The following is a 22,621-nucleotide window of genomic DNA, read 5'->3' as shown; positions in this document are numbered from 1 at the left end:
ACCTAAAAAGCTTTTTAGATGTGCCCTGTCTCCTGCGGAGCCCGCTATTCCCCATGGTCCTGACGGAGTCCCCAGCATCCACTACGGACTACGAGAAATAGAATTATCGGTAAGTAAATTCTTCTTAAAACATAACTATGCATTTGTCAAAATTGAATATTTTATTTTAGATCTAGATCCCGTTCAAGATCCAGGTCCGTGTCACGTCCCAGAAGCAGGTAAGATTCTTGAGGCCAGCTAAATTTTTATGGCTTGTAGGTAGTTCTATCTTTACTTTCTCCCGGTTTGAAGTGTGCAGCCAGGAGCTTCTCAAAGCAGACTGGATACACTACTGCATTGTTAAGCTGGGTACATACTGGTCAATATATCTGCCTTTCAATGGGTGCATCAGCGAGCGTACCTGCGATATGTCTATGAATAATGCTGTTAAGACCTATTGCGTTGGCCCTGCAGCACAACTGATGGCCAGTATATCAGCACGTCGTGCAGAGGCAGCCGTTGACACATCACAACTGTGCAGGCACATGTAATACCCGTCCAGTTGTGATGTGAGGCAAGACGCATCTGGTCGACAGCTGGTAAGTGTATACACTTACCAATCATATAGGACAGCAGACCTGCCAGACCGTCATACTAGTGTGTACCCAGCTTTAGAAATGGTCTGTATTTGAGGAGTTTCGTAAAATGAAACCATTTATTTTGTTAACAACTAATTTAAACACATGTTCAGTGATCGCGCTGATCCCCCAAAAAAGTTGGTCCCGGGGACCCTTCACTTTTAAAAATTGGGGTCCTACCGGTCTTTTTCTGGGTCCCATCGGAATGAAGAACCTTATTTGGACACTACAAAAATGTTGCAAGGGGGTCTGATGGGGTGACAATGCTGCTGGGCTGTGTAGCATGCAGGACACCCTGCACCAGAGGTAACATAGTAACATAGTATCTGAGGTTGAAAAAAGACAATTGTCCATCGAGTTCAACCTATTTGTGGTGTCCTATGCATGATGATTTGACTAAAATTTCTGACTGATGCTGCTGTCAGCCATTGCATTTAATCCCTATTTCTTTATCATCCACTAGGGGTCACTGGAGTACTCTTGGGATATGGACGGGCGTAGCCGAACAAAGGCACTGAATATTCAAATTTAGGACTCTCCCCCCCCTCCATATCCCCGAGTACCTCAGTGTACGACCTCAGTGTTTTTTCGGTGCTCACAGCACGAACATCAAGGCTTGTGGGAAGAGCCCACATTTGAGATTTTATTTTTCTTTTTATTTTACACTTCCCTTCCCCAGTTTCTTGAAAAACAGGGGTCCGGGATGGTGCCGCTGCAAGGCAGCGTATGGCGTGTCGGTCCTCACAAAGAGCACCCTCACAGCCACAGGCGCTGCAAGGCAGCGCATGGCGTGTCGGTCCTCACAAAGAGCACCCTCACAGCCACAGGCAGCTGTCTCCTGCAGGCTGCACGGAGCTTACAGAAGAAGCTCCGTCACAGCCAGGATAGCACAGCCAAGATGATGATCTGAAAGCTGGACAGAGCTTAGAAGTCCGTCACAGCCAGCATCAGAAGCCCGTCTCAAGCTGGACGGAGCTTGCAGCACAAGGTATGGTGGGGTCAGGGCGGTCAGCTCACGCTGCCGCCCTGCAGTGTGGGGAAAGTGTTTATTTTTTCTGTTGCCCACAGCTGATTACAGCCGCCGCTCATGCCCCGCTGAATTATGTCCCTGCACCCGTTCCAAGCAGCAGAGCGGCCGCACGTCAATCACAGACGCCGGCCGCTCTCCCAGCGAGGACACAGCTCCGAGCGGCCGCACGTCAATCACAGACGGCGGCCGCTCTCCCATCGCTAAACTGGACACTGCAGTATAGCTAGGGGGTGGTAACTGAGATTACACAGCTCCGAGCGGCCGCACGTCAATCAGACGCCGGCCGCTCTCCCAACGCTGGTACCCGGCCACCGCTGTACAAAGCGCCGCCCGAGCCAGCTACTCTGCAGAGAGCCAGCGACGCCGCTCATATCCGGCGCCCCACGATCTTCCGGCCGGCTCCCGCTGTCCGCTATACAGCCAGCCGCGGACAGACAGGCTGCTGCCGCTGGCCTCCTACATCCGTCCCCCGCTGCTATCCGGCTCCCCGGCACCCCTCTGCTAGCTATTGCGGTGTAAGAGGGGACAGCACTACGGCTGAACAGGGGGAAATCGCGGGACACAAGGGGCTGATACGCTCTCCCTGCACCCGCTCCAATCCGCTGCAGGTAACATAGGATAGAAGTTACCTCACAAGCAGCGCAGCTGCAGGGGGGGTGAGGGGGGAGTAAATGCCCATAGCAGCAGAGGCAGCATGGGTTAACAAAAAGGCTGTTCAGTTTATTAAGCAGTGAATGGGTTAAGGCTGCAATATAATATATACACTGCAGGCTGGATTTAGAGTAACTGGAAGTTAACTATGTGTATGGGTTTACTGTATAATAGACCTGTAATAACATATACGCTATTAAGCATATATTACCTGTATAAAAGGCTATTAAGCCTATATTAACACTGCCTGTACTGTGATTTTCAGTCTTTCCAAAGGGCCAATTTTCCTTTGGGTACCAGAGTGTTTATTTCACTGGTCTTATAATTTAATGCACGATTCTATGTCAAATCTCACACCGATAACTACAAGTGAGAAGGGTACATTAGTCCAGCACGCAGATAGTGCGGGGTTTTGGACAACCATACATAATCGTTTCCAAAAGGACGCGATCCGCCATTGGTATATGTGTTTCTGTCAAACATTATAAAAACCACAGATACATGTGGGTCACTAGAATCTATGTATGAAACCATGCCGATCACTGTTAAAATAAGCTGCAGAGCATATCTGTAAAGCTTCTGCTAACGCCGGTTATTTTCATGGTCGCTAGTTAAGCGCGACAATGCCAGAGCTTGTTTGCTCATACATTTGATCTACTTGTAACGGCATTTTATCCCTTTAGGCTATTCAGCCATTAGCGCATACTTGTAACGGCGTTTTATCCCTTTATAAGAAACAGTCACGCTGACGTTGACGACATGACGTTACAGTCAGCAAGCCAGTGGTTTGATGACCTCTTTTACAATTGGGGAAGCGTGTCTTTACATGTTACATTTGCGAGGTTTCAGGACTTCAACTCATACATGTCTCAGCTATTTACAGCTTAAAGTACAAAACTGCCTCTGTCGAACGGTTGGCAGGTTGTCATTTAGTCTTTGCTGGTTTATAAACCAGGCAGTAGTACGCCAACAGAGTCAAAGTTACTTATTCCCTTCTGTTTGAGCAAAACCAAACAGCTCTGTCGCAATATCAGTCAGCAAGTCATTTACTACAGTTAGAAAATGGATTTTCTGCGGTTAGTATTTGCTTATTGGAGCCACAAAATTTGCATAATTGCATTTGATCTTCACAATGCGTATTTACCCAGTCCGGTTTGTTCATCACAGGTTCTAGCGTTTGCAAATCGCCACAACCATTAACCATTTCATGTCTACCGTTGCTTATCGCTTTGGGTATTTACCAAAGTGATGTTGGGATGATAGCTCATCTCACATAAGAACTCTGTCTCAACAAAGTTCCTCTAACTTGCGCTACTAAGGTATACTGCGGTAGCAGATCAAGTTCGAAAACAATCGCATCTAATTCCGTCTAAACGATGTCAATTCCTAGGTAAGATTATAAATACGGTAAATCAAAGACTTTTACCTACTACACCAGCAAGAACAAATGTACATCTAGTAATTAGTGCAAAACACGCACACTAGCGGTACATTGGTGTATTCACCTATTAAGAATAAAGATGTGTTTTCAATTTAGTTCGCCACCCTTCACTCGCGTTTCCCACAGAGGAACAAGGGTGCATATACTCTGGACTACAGTCGCAGAGGGTCAGGATTTGTAGTTAAAATCAGCGACAAAGGTTCTAAAACACGACAGATTGCGGTCGATAAATGTCCTAGAACTCTGTGCATTTTACAATGCAATACATGATTCGCTTTCAGTCTGACCAGGGATATACTCTGGTTTCTCTTCAGAACGAATAAATCTTTCGCCTTTTACTAAAGATTTCCGTGGAGGGGAACAACCGTGAGTTTCATGTAAATTTTTGATGCCTGCCTCACGCTGGCCTTAAGCAGTCAAACAAGGCAACGGCAGTTGCATACACAACAACCAGTGAGAACCAAGAAGCCGCATGGCAATGCGGCATGAGAACCAAGAAGCCGCATGGCAATGCGGCATGTGACTCAAATCCTCAATGGCTCAGAACACCATTATGTGAAAATGTCAAGAGATCATTCCGTGAGTGGACATCTGTTAGACAGAGGATCTCACCCGTCAGGATTTGGATCCTGAAAACTGGACATTAAATCCACAGGTGTGTCATATGTGAGTCCACAGAAGGGGGTTACCCTCAAGTATACAGGATGGCATCTCGCCACAATTAGAAAAGATCAGTATGGGTACAAAACAGATCACAAGGGCAGTGGCGGTGGAGTCTCTCACATTCGTGTGGTCATTCAGCATCGGGTATCTGGCTCTACCATTTTCCACTGCTCTCTCCGTTGCCAAAACGGATCATAAGACAGTTCGTCACAACATACTGGTGGTATCTCATGGGTTTCGGAGAAGTTTGCTTCTCGAATTTTAAAGGAATACTGGCACACGATCTTGGCCCGCTCATAATAAGTCCAACCTGTTACATCAGGGAACGTTCGTTTACCCATAGTTACCTAGGTACCTATTATCTATGTACCGCAGCTGCGGCTGACGGGGTGAGGGTTCAGACCGCCCTCTTAAGAAATAGAGCATTACAGTATCGGTTATACTAACCATGTTACGAGCTAGTAAGCCGCTTAAGGCAGCTCATTATTACGAAATAGAGCATTACAGTATCGGTTATACCAACCATGTTACGAGCTAGTAAGCCGCTTAAGGCAGCTCATTATTACAAAATTTCGTGTGCTTACATAGGTTGTAAACCTTGGAAGTTTCCAACATCATCCTTCAAGTTACCCGTATTCTGTTAAACGGGGTGGCATGGAAAACTGCGTTGATCTGCACTAAGAGTGCAGGTATCTGTGTGGTAAACTTATTTTCAAAGACGTTTGCCTCTATTTGCGTCTGTACACATCTTTCTACAAGGTGTCATCAAAGTTCAGACTCTATTTATCCCACCTACAGCGCCAGGCGACTTGAGGTTGGGTTCAGTTTTCTTACAGTTTTCATATTTTGAACCCTTTCAACAAATGGGAATTAAGTTTCTCACTTTGGAAAACAATTTTCTTATAGCCTTGGCTTCGGCAAGGGTTTTGTTTTCATATTTGGGTGCCTTGTATTCCAAGCCACCGTATTTGAGTTTTCTCATGACAAAGCAGATCTTCGGACGAATCACGCTTTCGTATTCTTCACATCAATATACCAATAGGGGTTCCTGTGTGGACAGCACATTTTAGAATTCTGAATGTGGTACACGCATTACGCGTTTATATATGTCCCGGACGTCAACAGTACGTGATATGAATACGTTGTTTGTTCTCTATGATACTGCCAACTGGGGTTAGCCAGTTTCTTAGCAGACATTATCCAGTTGGGTAATAATAATGACTACAAGTCAGGTTTACCTTAAGGCTAAGTTACAATCGCCTACGTCAGTAATAGCTCATCCCACAGGTTCTGTGGGAATGTCAGACCCAGTGGGTCGTGGAGTGTCTAAAACGCGGCTATATAGCCTTCATGTGCACCATGTTTGTGCACGTTTACACGTTATAAATGGTGGCGCCATCAGCATCTAGCTTTGGGCTGCCTACTGTTACAAGTATCAAACAGCTCTCCCGCCCACGAGGGAAGCTTTGGTACGTCCCAAGAGTACTCCAGTGACCCCTAGTGGATGATAAAGAAAATAGGATTTTGGTACTTACCAGGTAAATCCTTTTCTTTGAATCCATAGGGGGCACTGGACGCCCACCCAGAGCAGTTTTACCTGGGTTGTTTTAAGCTCAAGGGAGCTTAGGGTAACAAGTTTTACTTGATTGATATTAAGCTCAGAGGAGCTTATGGTAACACATTTTCACCGATTGGTTCAAATTATAAAGTTCTATCGGTTATGGTGTCAACTGTTTAGTTGTCAGTAAGGTTATGGGTCAACATTGTGTTGTCCGTTATGTTATAGGTATTCTCCATTGTCAACCTCTCTATATCGTTCCTGTTCGCTCAGTAAAAAACACTGAGGTCGTACACTGAGGTACTCGGGGATATGGAGGGGGGGGAGAGTCCTAAATTTGAATATTCAGTGCCTTTGTTCGGCTACGCCCGTCCATATCCCAAGAGTACTCCAGTGCCCCCTATGGATTCAAAGAAAAGGATTTACCTGGTAAGTACCAAAATCCTATTTTATAGTAACTATAATGCATGACTATGCACCATACCCCTGGATATCCTTTTCCAATAGGAATTTATCTAACCCATTCTTAAAGGTGTTGACAGATTCCGCCATTACAACTCCCTCGGGCAGGGAATTCCAAACACGTATTGTCCTTACCGTGAAAAAGCCTTTACGCCGTATTGTGCGGAATCTCCTCTCCTCTAACCTGAGCGAGTGTCCACGAGTCCTCTGTGTTGATCTAACCAAAAACAGGTCCCGCGCAAGCTCTGTGTATTGTCCCCTTATATATTTGTAGATGTTGATCATATCCCCTCTTAGTCTCCGCTTTTCCAATGTAAACATGCCTAGTCTTTCAAGCCTTTCCTTGTATTCCATCGTCTCCATGCCCTTAATTAGTTTGGTCGCCCTCCTCTGTACCTTTTCAAGCTCCAGGATATCCTTTTTGTAGTACGGTGCCCAGAACTGTACACAGTATTCAAGGTGTGGCCTCACTAGTGATTTATATAACGGGAGTATAATACTCTCGTCCCTAGCATCAATACCCCGTTTTATGCATGCTAATATCTTATTAGCCTTCTTTGCTGCAGTCCTACTTTGGATACTACTTCTTAGCTTGCTATCTATGAGGACACCTAAGTCCTTTTCCAGTACAAAATCCCCTAATTTTACCCCATTTAGTAGGTAGTTGTAATTTTTGTTCTTGTTACCACAGTGCATTACCTTACACTTGTCTGTGTTGAAGCGCATTCTCCATTTGGCTGCCCATGCTTCTAATTTAACTAAGTCGTTCTGAAGAGACTCAGCATCCTCCTCTGTATTTATAGCCTTACACAATTTGGTATCATCTGCAAAAATTGACACCATGCTCTCTAGACCTTCTGTTAGGTCGTTAATGAAACTATTGAACAATAGCGGTCCTAATACTGAGCCTTGCGGCACACCACTTAGCACTTCAGTCCAAGTTGAAAAAGATCCATTAACCACAACGCGCTGCTTCCTATTATCTAACCAGTTTTTGACCCAAGTGCATATTGTGCTTCCTAGCCCTGATTCTTGTAACTAGACATTAGATTGCAAAGTATAGGTAGTGCGTGCCAAAGGGCGCGTTGCAAAATTTTAGGGGCGTGGCTTCATAGGGAAGGGGCGTGACCACATAATAGTGTCAATTCACATTACACCACAGTAGTGCTGCTTATACACATTGCACCAGGTAGAACCTATGCACACTGCACCTGGTAGAGCACGCCATACCCTTTGCGCCGGGTAGAGCACGCCATACACATTGCAGTAACCACTTATGACCTCCAGTCACGCTGGGCTCTGACACACTGGATGGGGTGCAGTACAATGCAGATAGATGGGATCTGATCTCAGTAACTGTCAGGCTGCAGGGCTCTGCCCTGAAGCTCCAATACTGTCTGCAGTGCAGCCCCAGATGCTGGGAGGCCGACTGCATGAAGGGGCAGTTTGACACGTGGCTCCACCCCCAGCAGCGAGTCACTGACACTCACCATTTTTTCTGACAGCACAGTGCAGTGAGTGCCCTGGCAGAAGTAGCCAGCCGGTGCCTGTAGTGGCTGCAGCCTGGAGGAGCTCTATTGGAAATCACAAGCAGAGGCTGTTCTCTGGCAAGATGGAGCTCCTCCAATTGCTTCCCCTGGCTGGCTGGCCACTGCTAAATATACCGATAATCAGTTACAACTGTCACAGTAGTGGAGCCCCCAGGTGCAATGTGAAAGTCGGTGTCACACTGCACAGTTGTACTGATCACCGGTATATTTAGCAGTGGCCAGCCCGCCAGGGGAAGCGATTGGAGGTGCTCCATCTTGCCAGCCTCTGCTTGCGATTTTCACAGAGCTCCTTCAGGATACACTGTGCTGTCAGAAAAATGGTGGGGGTCAGTGACTCGCTGCTGGGGACAGAGCTACATGTGTCATACAGCCCCTTCGTGCAGTCAGCCTCCTGGGGAAGTTCCAGGTGACGTTTGCGCCCAATCCGGCCCTGCATACCGGTCATTATTCTATCTCCCTGTGTGCCCGGCTCCCGCCGCCCGAGGTCAGACCCTGACACTCTAGGCGGCCTCACGTTGCACACACGGAGCACGATGCGGAGCTTGCAGCCCCCGGACATCACCGCATTTGCAGCGGCTACTCCGGGTGAAGCGGGGCGCGGCCTACTGCTTACCTACAGCGGGAGCTGCGCAGCCTGGGTGGCTCCTACTGCTTACACTGCCCTCTTAGAACTGGACAGCGAATGTTAGGTCTCGGTGGGGCGTTGAGCGGGTCCCGGGGGGCGGGGGGGGGGGACAGATCCGGGGCGGTACTAACCGTCGCAGAGGAGGGTGCGGTGCGTGGCCAGTATCTTGGTGCTGGCGGCGGAGCGGGGAGGAGTCTGATGAGCGGGGTCAGCCCTGCAGCACAGATTCATGTGCTGGCGGTGGAGCCCAAGTCAGTGCGCAGAGGGGAGCAGGATTCAAAGCAGGCGGACTGGCGGGAGACACTGCAGGCTGTGATTGGCTGGAGACTACAGGAGGTGATTGGCTGAGGAAACAGCCAGTCACCTCCTGCGTTCCGTTGACTGGCTTATGACATGCAAACACATTCAGATGAGTGCGTTTTGTGGGACCCGCTCATCTACTAAATGTGAGTCCTGGGCAGCCGTTTCTGGGTAAAATACGCGCCATAGTGCATTTTTGCGATCACTGATGTTAAAAGCTTCTCTGTTCTCTTCATACAGATCAAAGTCCAGATCTGCTTCTCCAAAAAGAAGGTAGGTAGTTTATTTGCTGTGCTTTGTCAATTGACCATATCAGTTGCAGTGCTGTCTTAAGTTTTAAACCTGTTTTCAAGCTTGGCCTATATAGGCATTTGTAACATGGGCATGTCCCTTGTTGTAACTGTCAAGTATCTTAACAGAATATCCAGGGGTTTCTTGCTCTTGAATAGAGTAGGGTATCATTGCCCCCACCACATGCACACCCCATTTGTTTTTATTGTAAGATATTTCAAAAGTATGGGATACAGAATTTTAGGAGTTAACTTCTATAGAATTTTACAGGGGCTGAGCAGAAATGTCTGGCTGTTTGCAAATTTTTATAGTCTTGTCCAATAGTTTAGATGTTTTGCGTGGCTAAACCTGGTCTCTTTGGCCATGATCAGCGCAAAAAGTATTGGGTGCTTTAGTGCTGGAATAAGTAATTTGATATTCCCCCTTCTAAAGTGATAGGGTGCGGAGTAACACTTGAATCACCTCCCTCTAAGGCAGGGGTGGGGAACCTTTTTTTTTCTACCGAGGGCCATTTGGATATTTATAAAATCCTTCGGGGGGCCATACAAGTCTGCCCCCGCGCTCGCCAAAAAAATGGGTGTGGCCAGTTAAAATGGGACGTGATACACATATGCCACCAATAGTGCATTGCAGATCCACAATTGCCCTCACAGTGCCAGGTATGCAGATGCCCCTCACAGTGCCAGGTATGCAGATGCCCCCCGTCCCGCTTACCGCTCCTTTCGGCGGGGACACGGAGGAGAGCGCGGCTATGTTGGGCGGCGGCGGGTAAGACTTGAAACCAGCCGCCGGTTCGAGAGCCAATCGGAGCTCGCGGACCGGCAGCCACGGCTCCTGATTGGCTGCCGGTCCGCGAGCTCTGATTGGCTCACGAACCGGCGGCTGGTTTCAAGTCCTACAAGCCGCCGCCGCCCGATAATAGCCGCGCTCTCCTCCATGTGGTGACAGCTGAGACACGCTGCCGCCGGACTGTGCGGCGGCGTGTCTCACCGAGAGGAGCGGGTGGGCCGGACAAACTGGCTTCGCGGGCCGGAGGTTCCCCACCCCTGCTCTAAGGGATAAAGTGTTAACTACTTTTCTCTATCGTCCTAGTGGATGCTGGGGTTCCTGAAAGGACCATGGGGAATAGCGGCTCCGCAGGAGACAGGGCACAAAAGTAAAGCTTTCCGATCAGGTGGTGTGCACTGGCTCCTCCCCCTATGACCCTCCTCCAAGCCAGTTAGATTTGTGCCCGGCCGAGAAGGGTGCAATCTAGGTGGCTCTCCTAAAGAGCTGCTTAGAAAAGTTTAGCTTAGGTTTTTTATTTTACAGTGAGTCCTGCTGGCAACAGGATCACTGCAACGAGGGACTTAGGGGAGAAGAAGTGAACTCACCTGCGTGCAGGATGGATTGGCTTCTTGGCTACTGGACATCCGCTCCAGAGGGACGATCACAGGTACAGCCTGGATGGTCACCGGAGCCTTGCCGCCGGCCCCCTTGCAGATGCTGAAGTAAGAAGAGGTCCAGAATCGGCGGCAGAAGACTCCTCAGTCTTCTAAAGGTAGCGCACAGCACTGCAGCTGTGCGCCAATTTCCTCTCGGCACACTTCACACGGCAGTCACTGAGGGTGCAGGGCGCTGGGAGGGGGGCGCCCTGGGAGGCAAATGAATACCTATTTTGGCTAAAAATACCTCACATATAGCCTCCGGAGGCTATATGGAGATATTTAACCCCTGCCAGAATCCGTTAAGAGCGGGAGACAAGGCCGCCGAAAAAGGGGCGGGGCCTATCTCCTCAGCACACAGCGCCATTTTCCCTCACAGAAAGGCTGGAGGGAAGGCTCCCAGGCTCTCCCCTGCACTGCACTACAGAAACAGGGTTAAAACAGAGAGGGGGGGCACTAAATTGGCGTTAGAAATATATAAAAAAGATGCTATAAGGGAAAACGCTTATATAAGGTTGTCCCTATATAATTATAGCGTTTTTGGTGTGTGCTGGTAAACTCTCCCTCTGTCTCTCCAAAGGGCTAGTGGGTCCTGTCCTCTATCAGAGCATTCCCTGTGTGTGTGCTGTGTGTCGGTACGTGTGTGTCGACATGTATGAGGACGATGTTGGTGAGGAGGCGGAGCAATTGCCTGTAATGGTGATGTCACTCTCTAGGGAGTCGACACCGGAATGGATGGCTTATTTAGGAAATTACGTGATAATGTCAACACGCTGCAAGGTCGGTTGACGACATGAGACGGCCGACAAACAATTAGTACCGGTCCAGACGTCTCAAAAACACCGTCAGGGGTTTTAAAACGCCAGTTTACTTTAGTCGGTCGACACAGACAGGGACACCTGAATCCAGTGTCGACGGTGAATAAACAAACGTATTCCTTATTAGGGCCACACGTTAAAGGCAATGAAGGAGGTGTTACATATTTCTGATACTACAAGTACCACAAAAGAGGGTATTATGTGGGATGTGAAAAAACTACCGTAGTTTTTCCTGAATCAGATAAATTAAATAAAGTGTGTGATGATGCGTGGGTTCCCCCCGATAGAAAATTATGGGCGGTATACCCTTTCCCGCCAGAAGTTGGGGCGCGTTGGGAAACACCCCTTAGGGTGGATAAGGCGCTCACACACGCTTATCAAAACAAGTGGCGGTACCGTCTATAGATAGGGCCGTCCTCAAGGACCAGCTGACAGGAGGCTGGAAAATATCATAAAAAGTATATACACACATACTGGTGTTATACTGCGACCAGCGATCTCCTCAGCCTGGATGTGCAGAGCTGGGGTGGCTTGGTCGGATTCCCTGACTAAAAATATTGATACCCTTGACAGGGACAGTACTCTATTGACTATAGAGCATTTAAAGGATGCATTTCTATATATGCGAGATGCACAGAGGGATATTTGCACTCTGGCATCAAGAGTAAATGCGATGTCCATATCTGCCAGAAGATGTTATGGACACGACAGTGGTCAGGTGATGCAGATTCCAAACGGCACAAAGGTGTATTGCCGTATAAAGGAAGAGGAGTTATTTGGGGTCGGTCCATCGGACCTGGTGGCCACGGCAACTGCTGGAAAATCCGCCGTTTTTACCCTAAGTCACATCTCTGCAGAAAAAGACACCGTCTTTTCAGCCTCAGTCCTTTCGTCCCTATAAGATCATATCTGCCCAGGGATAGAGGAAAGGGAAGAAGACTGCAGCAGGCAGCCCATTCCCAGGAACAGAAGCGTTCCACCGCTTCTGACAAGTTCTCAGCATGGCGCTGAGACCGTACAGGACCCCTGGATCCTACAAGTAGTATCCCAGGGGTACAGATTGGAATGTCGAGACGTTTCCCCTTCGCAGGCTCCTGAAGTCTGCTTTACCAAGGTCTCCCTCCGACAAGGAGGCAGTATGGGAAAAAATTCACAAGCTGTATTCCCAGCAGGTGATAATTAAATTACCCCTCCTACTACAAGAAAAGGGGTATTATTCCACACTATATTGTGGTACTGAAGCCAGAAGGCTAGGTGAGACTTATTCTAAAAAATTTTTTGAACACTTACAAAGGTTCAAATCAAGATGGAGTCACTCAGAGCAGTGATAACGAACCAGGAAGAAGGGGACTATATAGTGTCCCGGGACATCAGGGATGCTTACCTCTATGTCCCAAATTTGCCCTTCTCACTAAGGGTACCTCAGGTTCGTGGTGCAGAACTGTCACTATCAGTTTCAGACGCTGCCGTTTGGATTGTCCACGGCACCCCGGGTCTTTACCAAGGTAATGGCCGAAATGATGATTCTTCTTCGAAGAAAAGGCGTCTTAATTATCCCTTACTTGGACGATCTCCTGATAAGGGCATAGTCCAGGGAACAGTTGGAGGTCGGAGTAGCACTATCTCGGATACTGCTACAACAGCACGGGTGGATTCTAAATATTCCAAAATCGCAGCTGATCCCGACGACACGTCTGCTGTGCCTAGGGATGATTCTGGACACAGTCCAGAAAAAGGTGTTTCTCCCGGAAGAGAAAGCCAGGGAGTTATCCGAGCTAGTCAGGAACCTCCTAAAAACAGTGCATCATTGCACAAGGGTCCTGGTAAAAATGGTGGCTTCCTACGAAGCAATTCCATTCGGCAGATTTCACGCAAGAACTTTTCAGTGGGATCTGCTGGACAAATGGTCCGGATCGCATCTTCAGATGCATCAGCGGATAACCCTATATCCAAGGACAAGGGTCTCTCTCCTGTGGTGGTTATAGAGTGCTCATCTTCTAGAGGGCCGCAGATTCGGCATTCAGGATTGGATGCTGGTGACCACGGAGCCCAGCCCGAGAGGCTGGGGAGCAGTCACACAAGGAAAAAATTTCCAGGGAGTGTGATCAAGTCTGGAGACTTTTCTCCACATAAATATACTGGAGCTAAGGGTAAATTTATAATGCTCTAAGCTTAGCAAGACCTCTGCTTCAAGGTCAGCCGGTATTGATCCAGTGGGAAAAACATCACGGCAGTCGCCCACGTAAACAGACAGGGCGGCACAAGAAGCAGGAGGGCAATGGCAAAAACTGCAAGGACTTTTCGCTGGGCGGAAAATCATGTGATAGCACCGTCAGCAGTGTTTCATCCCGGGAATGGAAACTGGGAAGCAGACTTCCTCAGCAGGCACGACCTCCACCCGGGAGAGTGGAAACTTCATCGGGAAGTTTTTTCCACATGATTGTAAACCGTTGGGAAATACCAAAGGTGGACATGATGGCGTCCCGTCTGAACAAAAAACGGGACAGGTATTGCGCCAGGTCAAGAGACCCTCAGGCAATAGCTGTGGACGTTCTGGTAACACCGTGGGTGTACCAGTCGGTGTATGTGTTCCCTCCTCTGCTTCTCATACCTTAGGTGCTGAGAATTATAAGACGTAGAGGAGTAAGAACTATACTCATGGCTCCGGATTGGCCAAGAAGGACTTGGTACCTGGAACTTCAAGAGATGCTTACAGAGGTCTTAGGGCCTCTGCCGCTAAGAAGGGACTTGCTTCAGCAAGTACCATGTCTGTTCCAAGACTTACCGCAGCTGCGTTTGTCGGCATGGCGGTGGAAAGCCGGATCCTAAGGGAAAAAGGCATTCCGGAAGAGGTCATTCCTACCCTGGTCAAAGCCAGAAAGGAGGTGACCGCACAACATTATCACCACATGTGGCGAAAATATGTTGCGTGGTGTGAGGCCAGGAAGGCCCCACAAAGAAATTTCAACTCTGTCGTTTCCTGCATTTCCTGCAAACAGGAGTGTCTATGGGCCTCAAATTGGGGTCCATTAAGGTTCAAATTTCGGCCCTGTCGATTTTCTTCCAGAAAGAATTGGCTTCAGTTCCTGAAGTCCAGAAGTTTGTCAAGGGAGTATTGCATATACAACCCCCTTTTGTGCCTCCAGTGGCACTGTGGGATCTCAACGTAGTTCTGGGATTCCTCAAATCACATTGGTTTAAAACCAGTCAAATCTGTGGATTTGAAGCATCTCACATGAAAAGTGACCATGCTCTTGGCCCTGGCCTGGACCAGGCGAGTGTCAAATTGGTGGTTTTTTTCTCAAAAAAGCCCATATGTTTGTCCATTCGGACAGGGCAGAGCTGCGGACTCGTCCCCAGTTCTCTCCCTAAGGTGGTGTCAGTGTTTCACCTGAACCAGCTTATTGTGGTGCCTTGCACCTACTAGGGACTTGGAGGACTCCAAGTTGCTAGATGTTGTCAGGGCCCTGAAAATATGTTCCAGGACGGCTGGAGTCAGGAAAACTGACTTGCTGTTATCCTGTATGCACCCAACAAACTGGGTGCTCTTGCTTCTAAGCAGACTATTGCTAGTTGGATGTGTAATACAATTCAGCTTGCACATTCTGTGGCAGGCCTGCCACAGCCAAAATATGTAAATGCCCATTCCACAAGGAAGGTGGGCTCATCTTGGGCGGCTGCCCGAGGGGTCTCGGCTTTACAACTTTGCCGAGCAGCTACTTGGTCAGGGGCAAACACGTTTGCTAAATTCTACAAATTTGATACCCTGGCTAAGGAGGACCTGGAGTTCTCTCATTCGGTGCTGCAGAGTCATCCGCACTCTCCCGCCCGTTTGGGAGCTTTGGTATAATCCCCATGGTCCTTTCAGGAACCCCAGCATCCACTAGGACGATAGAGAAAATAAGAATTTACTTACCGATAATTCTATTTCTCGGAGTCCGTAGTGGATGCTGGGCGCCCATCCCAAGTGCGGATTATCTGCAATACTTGTACATAGTTACAAAAATCGGGTTATTATTGTTGTGAGCCATCTTTTCAGAGGCTCCGCTGTTATCATATTGTTAACTGGGTTTAGATCACAAGTTGTACGGTGTGATTGGTGTGGCTGGTATGAGTCTTACCCGGGATTCAAAATTCCTCCCTTATTGTGTACGCTCGTCCGGGCACAGTACCTAACTGGCTTGGAGGAGGGTCATAGGGGGAGGAGCCAGTGCACACCACCTGATCGGAAAGCTTTACTTTTGTGCCCTGTCTCCTGCGGAGCCGCTATTCCCCATGGTCCTTTCAGGAACCCCAGCATCCACTACGGACTCCGAGAAATAGAATTATCGGTAAGTAAATTCTTATTTTCTCTGACGTCCTAGTGGATGCTGGGAACTCCGTAAGGACCATGGGGAATAGCGGCTCCGCAGGAGACTGGGCACAAAAAGTAAAAGCTTTAGACTAGCTGGTGTGCACTGGCTCCTCCCCCTATGACCCTCCTCCAAGCCTCAGTTAGATTTTTGTGCCCGAACGAGAAGGGTGCAAGCTAGGTGGCTCTCCTGAGCTGCTTAGAAGTAAAAGTTTAAATGGGTTTTTTATTTTCAGTGAGTCCTGCTGGCAACAGGCTCACTGCATCGTGGGACTAAGGGGAGAAGTAGCGAACTCACCTGACTGCAGAGTGGATTGGGCTTCTTGGCTACTGGACATTAGCTCCAGAGGGACAATCACAGGTTCAGCCTGGATGGGTCCCGGAGCCGCGCCGCCGGCCCCCTTACAGAGCCAGAAGAGCGAAGAGGTCCGGAGAAAGCGGCGGCAGATGACGTTCCTGTCTTCAAATAAGGTAGCGCACAGCACTGCAGCTGTGCGCCATTGCTCTCAGCACACTTCAGTCTCCGGTCACTGAGGGTGCAGGGCGCTGGGGGGGAGCGTCCTGAGACGCAATAAAAATGATATAAAAACCTTATATGGCTAAATAAAATGTATCACATATAGCTCCTGGGCTATATGGATGCATTTATCCCCTGCCAGTTTCCTGAAAAAAGCTGGAGAAAAGGCCGCCGTGAAGGGGGCGGAGCCTTTCTCCTCGGCACACAAGCGCCATTTTCTTTTACAGCTCCGCTGGAAGGACGGCTCCCTGACTCTCCCCTGCTGTCCTGCACTACAGAAACAGGGTAAAACAGAGAGGGGGGCACTATTGGCAGCTAATATATAAATACAGCAGCTATAACAGGGAGTAACACTTATATAAGGTTATCCCTGTGTGTATATGTATATGTGTGTATATATATATATATATATATATATATATATATATATATATATATATATATATATATATATATATATAGCGCTCTGGTGTGTGCTGGCAAACTCTTCCTCTGTCTCCCCAAAGGGCTAGTGGGGTCCTGTCCTCTATCAGAGCATTCCCTGTGTGTGTGCTGGGTGTCGGTACAATTGTGTCGACATGTATGAGGAGGAAAATGATGTGGAAGCAAAGCAATTGCCTGTGTTAGTGATGTCACCCCCTAAGGAGTCGACACCTGACTGGATGGTAGTAATTAAAGAATTACGTGACAATGTCAGCACTTTGCAAAAAACTGTTGACATGAGACAGCCGACAAATCAATTAGTGCCTGTTCAGGCGTCTCAGACACCGTCAGGGGCGCTAAAACGCCCGTTACCTCAGATGGTCGACACAGACCCTGACACGGATACTGAATCCAGTGTCGACGGTGACGAGACAAACGTAATGTCCAGTAGGGCCACACGTTACATGATCACGGCAATGAAGGAGGCATTGCACATTTCTGACACTACAAGTACCACAAAAAAGGGTATTATGTGGGGTGTGAAAAAACTACCAGTGGTTTTTCCTGAGTCAGATGAATTAAATGAGGTGTGTGATAAAGCGTGGGTTTCCCCCGATAAACTGCTGATTTCTAATAAATTATTGGCACTATACCCTTTCCCGCCAGAGGTTAGGGCACGTTGGGAAACACCCCCTAGGGTAGATAAGGCGCTCACACGCTTATCAAAACAAGTGGCGTTTACCGTCTCCTGACACGGCCGCTCTCAAGGAACCAGCTGATAGAAGGCTGGAAAATATCTTAAAAGGTATATACACACATACCGGTGTTATACTGCGACCAGCGATCGCCTCAGCCTGGATGTGCAGCGCTGGAGTGGCTTGGTCGGATTCCCTGACTGAAAATATTGATACCCTGGATAGGGACAGTATATTGTTAACTATAGAGCATTTAAAGGATGCATTACTATATATGCGAGATGCACAGAGGGATATTTGCACCCTGGCATCTAGAGTAAGTGCGATGTCCATTTCTGCCAGAAGAACGTTATGGACGCGACAGTGGTCAGGTGATGCAGATTCCAAACGACATATGGAAGTATTGCCGTATAAAGGGGAGGAGTTTTTTGGGTCGGTCTATCGGACCTGGTGGCCACAGCAACGGCTGGAAAATCCACCTTTTTACCCCAGGTCACCTCTCAGCAGAAAAAGACACCGTCTTTTCAAACCCAGTCCTTTCGTCCCTATAAGGGCAAGAGGGAAAAAGGCCGCTCGTTCCTGCCCCGGGGCAGAGGAAGGGGAAAAAGACTGCACCATGCAGCCTCTTCCCAGGAGCAGAAGCCCTCCCCCGCTTCTGCCAAGTCCTCAGCATGACGTTGGGGCTCTGCAAGCAGACTCGGGCACGGTGGGGGGCCGTCTCAAGAATTTCAGTGCGCAGTGGGCTCACTCGCAAGTGGACCCCTGGATCCTGTAGGTATCACAGGGGTACAAATTGGAATTCGAGACGTCTCCCCCTCGCCGGTTCCTGAAGTCTGCTCTACCAACGTCTCCCTCCGACAGGGAGGCAGTATTGGAAGCTATTCACAAGCTGTATTCCCAGCAGGTGATAATCAAGGTACCCCTCCTACAACAGGGAAAGGGGTATTATTCCACGCTGTTTGTGGTACCGAAGCCGGACGGCTCGGTGAGACCAATTTTAAATCTAAAATCTTTGAACACTTACATAAAAAGGTTCAAATTCAAGATGGAGTCACTCAGAGCAGTGATAGCGAACCTGGAAGAAGGGGACTATATGGTATCTCTAGACATCAAGGATGCTTATCTCCATGTCCCAATCTACCCTTCTCACCAAGGGTACCTCAGGTTTGTGATACAAAACTGTCATTATCAGTTTCAGACGCTGCCGTTTGGATTGTCCACGGCACCACGGGTCTTTACCAAGGTAATGGCCGCAATGATGATTCTTCTTCGAAGAAAAGGCGTATTAATTATCCCTTACTTGGACGATCTCCTGATAAGGGCAAGGTCCAGGGAACAGTTAGAGGTCGGAGTAGCACTATCTCAGGTAGTGCTACGTCAGCACGGGTGGATTCTAAATATCCCAAAATCACAGCTGATTCCAACAACACGTCTACTGTTCCTAGGGATGATTCTGGACACAGTCCAGAAAAAGGTGTTTCTCCCGGAGGAGAAGGCCAGGGAGTTATCCGAGCTAGTCAGGAACCTCCTAAAACCAGGACAAGTGTCAGTGCATCAGTGCACGAGAGTCCTGGGAAAAATGGTGGCTTCTTACGAAGCGATTCCATTCGGAAGATTCCATGCAAGAACTTTTCAGTGGGATCTGCTGGACAAATGGTCCGGATCGCATCTTCAGATGCATCAGCGGATAACCCTATCTCCAAGGACAAGGGTATCTCTCCTGTGGTGGTTACAGAAGGCTCATCTTCTAGAGGGCCGCAGATTCGGCATTCAGGATTGGATGCTGGTAACCACGGATGCCAGCCTGAGAGGCTGGGGAGCAGTCACACAGGGAAGAAATTTCCAGGGCTTGTGGTCAAGCATGGAAACGTCTCTTCACATAAATATCCTAGAGCTAAGGGCCATTTACAATGCCCTAAGTCAAGCAAGGCCTCTGCTTCAGGGTCAACCGGTATTGATCCAGTCGGACAACATCACGGCTGTCGCCCACGTAAACAGACAGGGCGGCACAAGAAGCAGGAGGGCAATGGCAGAAGCTGCAAGGATTCTCCGCTGGGCGGAAAATCATATGATAGCACTGTCAGCAGTGTTCATTCCGGGAGTGGACAACTGGGAAGCAGACTTCCTCAGCAGACACGACCTCCACCCGGGGGAGTGGGGACTTCATCCAGAAGTCTTCCAAGTGATTGTAAACCGTTGGGAAAAACCAAAGGTGGACATGATGGCGTCCCGTCTCAACAAGAAACTGGACAGATATTGCGCCAGGTCAAGGGACCCTCAGGCAATAGCGGTGGACGCTCTGGTAACTCCGTGGGTGTTCCAGTCGGTATATGTGTTCCCTCCTCTTCCTCTCATACCAAAAGTACTGAGAATCATAAGGAGAGGAGTAAGAACGATACTCGTGGCTCCGGATTGGCCAAGAAGAACTTGGTACCCGGAGCTGCAAGAGATGCTCACGGAGGACCCGTGGCCTCTACCTCTAAGGAAGGACCTGCTCCAGCAGGGACCTTGTCTGTTCCAAGACTTACCGCGGCTGCGTTTGACGGCATGGCGGTTGAACGCCGGATCCTGAAGGAAAAAGGCATTCCAGATGAAGTCATCCCTACCCTGATCAAGGCCAGGAAGGATGTAACTGCAAAACATTATCATCGCATTTGGCGAAAATATGTTGCGTGGTGTGAGGCCAAGAAGGCCCCTACAAAGGAATTTCAACTGGGTCGTTTCCTACATTTCCTGCAAGCAGGATTGTCTATGGGCCTAAAATTAGGATCCATTAAGGTTCAAATTTCGACCCTGTCGATCTTCTTCCAGAAAGAACTGGCTTCAGTGCCTGAAGTTCAGACGTTTGTCAAAGGGGTACTGCATATACAGCCTCCTTTTGTGCCTCCAGTGGCACCTTGGGAGCTCAATGTAGTTTTGAGGTTCCTAAAATCACATTGGTTTGAACCACTTGCCACAGTGGATTTGAAATATCTCACATGGAAAGTGGTAATGCTGTTGGCCCTGGCTTCAGCCAGGCGCGTATCAGAATTGGCGGCTTTATCTTATAAAAGCCCTTACCTGATATTTCATTCGGATAGGGTGGAATTGAGGACTCGTCCTCAATTTCTCCCTAAGGTGGTTTCAGCGTTTCACATGAATCAACCTATTGTGGAACCTGTGGCTACTAGGGACTTGGAGGACTCCAAGTTGCTGGACGTAGTCAGGGCCCTGAAAATATGTTTCCAGGACGGCTGGAGTCAGAAAATCTGACTCGCTGTTTATCCTGTATGCACCCAACAAGCTGGGTGCTCCTGCTTCTAAGCAGACGATTGCTCGTTGGATTTGTAGTACAATTCAACTTGCACATTCTGTGGCAGGCCTGCCACAGCCAAAATCTGTAAAAGCCCATTCCACACGGAAGGTGGGCTCATCTTGGGCGGCTGGCCGGAGGGTCTCGGCTTTACAACTTTGCCGAGCAGCTACTTGGTCAGGGAAAAACACGTTTGCTAAATTCTACAAATTTGATACCCTGGCTGAGGAGGACCTGGAGTTCTCTCATTCGGTGCTGCAGAGTCATCCGCACTCTCCCGCCCGTTTGGGAGCTTTGGTGTAATCCCCATGGTTCTTACGGAGTTCCCAGCATCCACTAGGACGTCGGAGAAAATAAGAATTTACTTACCGATAATTCTATTTCTCATAGTCCGTAGTGGATGCTGGGCGCCCATCCCAAGTGCGGATTGTCTGCAATACTTGTATATAGTTATTGTTACAAACAAATCGGGTTGTTTATTGTTGGAAGCCATCTTTACAGAGGCTCCTACGGTTATCATACTGTTAACTGGGTTCAGATCACAAGTTGTACGGTGTGATTGGTGTGGCTGGTATGAGTCTTACCCGGGATTCAAGATCCTTCCTTATTATGTACGCTCGTCCGGGCACAGTATCTTAACTGAGGCTTGGAGGAGGGTCATAGGGGGAGGAGCCAGTGCACACCAGCTAGTCTAAAGCTTTTACTTTTTGTGCCCAGTCTCCTGCGGAGCCGCTATTCCCCATGGTCCTTACGGAGTTCCCAGCATCCACTACGGACTATGAGAAATAGAATTATCGGTAAGTAAATTCTTATTATTGAATTGCCTACTATTTCTGACATTGTGTTTCTGTCTACAGTCGCTCAACATCCCGAAGCCCAAGAAGGAGCATAAGCCCAGAGCGGAACGGCTAGCCTGTTGGTTTTTTGTACAGACTTATGGCCGTATATTGCCACAGACTATATATTTTTTTTTTTTTTTCACCTTGGAATTCTTTGTTTTAAACAGTCACTTTGGTAGGCTAGCGTACAATGTATGTTATATCCTGTCAACTAAGTGAAACTTCTTTTGTATCTTAATTAAAAGTACTTGTTCAGTGAATTGTCATAACTAGGAATTCTGCTATTCAAGCTTTGCAGGAATCGCTGGCATGGGGTGTGGCAAGATCTGTATCTTTAGGCAGTTTAATGTAAAGCATGCTTGATGCACATGTCCACATGGTTGAAATAGTTTAGTGGGTACCCAACTAGCATATCTCTGGCTGGCTAAGAATGACTTCGACAGTGGGATGAAATGGTCTTTACCTAGAATTGTTTTACTTCCTCTTGTTTTTTTTTTTTAAATTTAAGGACACACGTTGACTAAACATGTTGCACAGCTTGTGGTACCTTGTGAAACAAGCGGCATGTATAAAATCTGTTCTGAGGCAGTGTGTAAAGCTTTACAATGATTGCAGACTTCACAACTTCAGCATATGTGACCTAAATAAATGTTTGCTTTTTTTCCAAACAGTGTCTTACTATTTTTTTTTTATTTTTTTATTTGACACTCACTATATCTACCTGTCCCGAGTGGTGTGTATGTGATGTGTGGCAAAGCTTCACTGTCTTTATTCTGCAACAAATGTTGCAGGAAGCAGGTGATGAAGTGATGATAAATGTTGGGGGGTGGATTGGATTATGCCTTGTAGTGTAACTTCTGACTATTCTATAGAATTATCTACAACAAAAAATCTAAATGGGAATGTAATTCATCTGGTTGAGTATGTGGTTCCAAGATGTGAGACACAGAACGGCTCATAGTGTCAGTGGTTTAATTTACAGTTAACCTTTAATAGCATAATTCTGTAATTGCTCTCAGGAATCCTACAGAAGGAAAGGGTAACAGTGCTGTGTATTGGATGACTGGAATCATG

The 22,621-nt window shown here is 48.0% G+C and overlaps 1 protein-coding gene and 1 non-coding gene across 4 annotated transcripts in view; both read left to right on the top strand.

Moving 5' to 3' along the window:
• SRSF7 (serine and arginine rich splicing factor 7) overlaps positions 1-22,215 on the top strand; it is a 32,422-nt gene extending 10,207 nt beyond the window's left edge. For all 3 annotated transcript variants that reach the window (XM_063918006.1, XM_063918007.1, XM_063918005.1), the window contains exons 6-8: positions 171-218; positions 9,138-9,170; positions 21,566-22,215. In XM_063918006.1, the coding sequence (XP_063774076.1) occupies positions 171-218; positions 9,138-9,170; positions 21,566-21,620 (136 nt within the window). In that variant the 3' untranslated portion in view covers positions 21,621-22,215. The remainder of the gene's footprint in view (positions 1-170; positions 219-9,137; positions 9,171-21,565) is intronic.
• Positions 4,034-4,147, top strand: LOC134913395 (U5 spliceosomal RNA). The gene has a single exon (XR_010177161.1). It is a non-coding gene; the product is annotated as a U5 spliceosomal RNA (small nuclear RNA).
• Positions 22,216-22,621: the final 406 nt, after the last annotated feature.

Source organism: Pseudophryne corroboree, chromosome 4 (assembly GCF_028390025.1).
Source record: "Pseudophryne corroboree isolate aPseCor3 chromosome 4, aPseCor3.hap2, whole genome shotgun sequence".
NCBI lineage: Eukaryota > Metazoa > Chordata > Amphibia > Anura > Myobatrachidae > Pseudophryne > Pseudophryne corroboree.
This window is presented reverse-complemented; position numbering and strand designations above follow the sequence as displayed.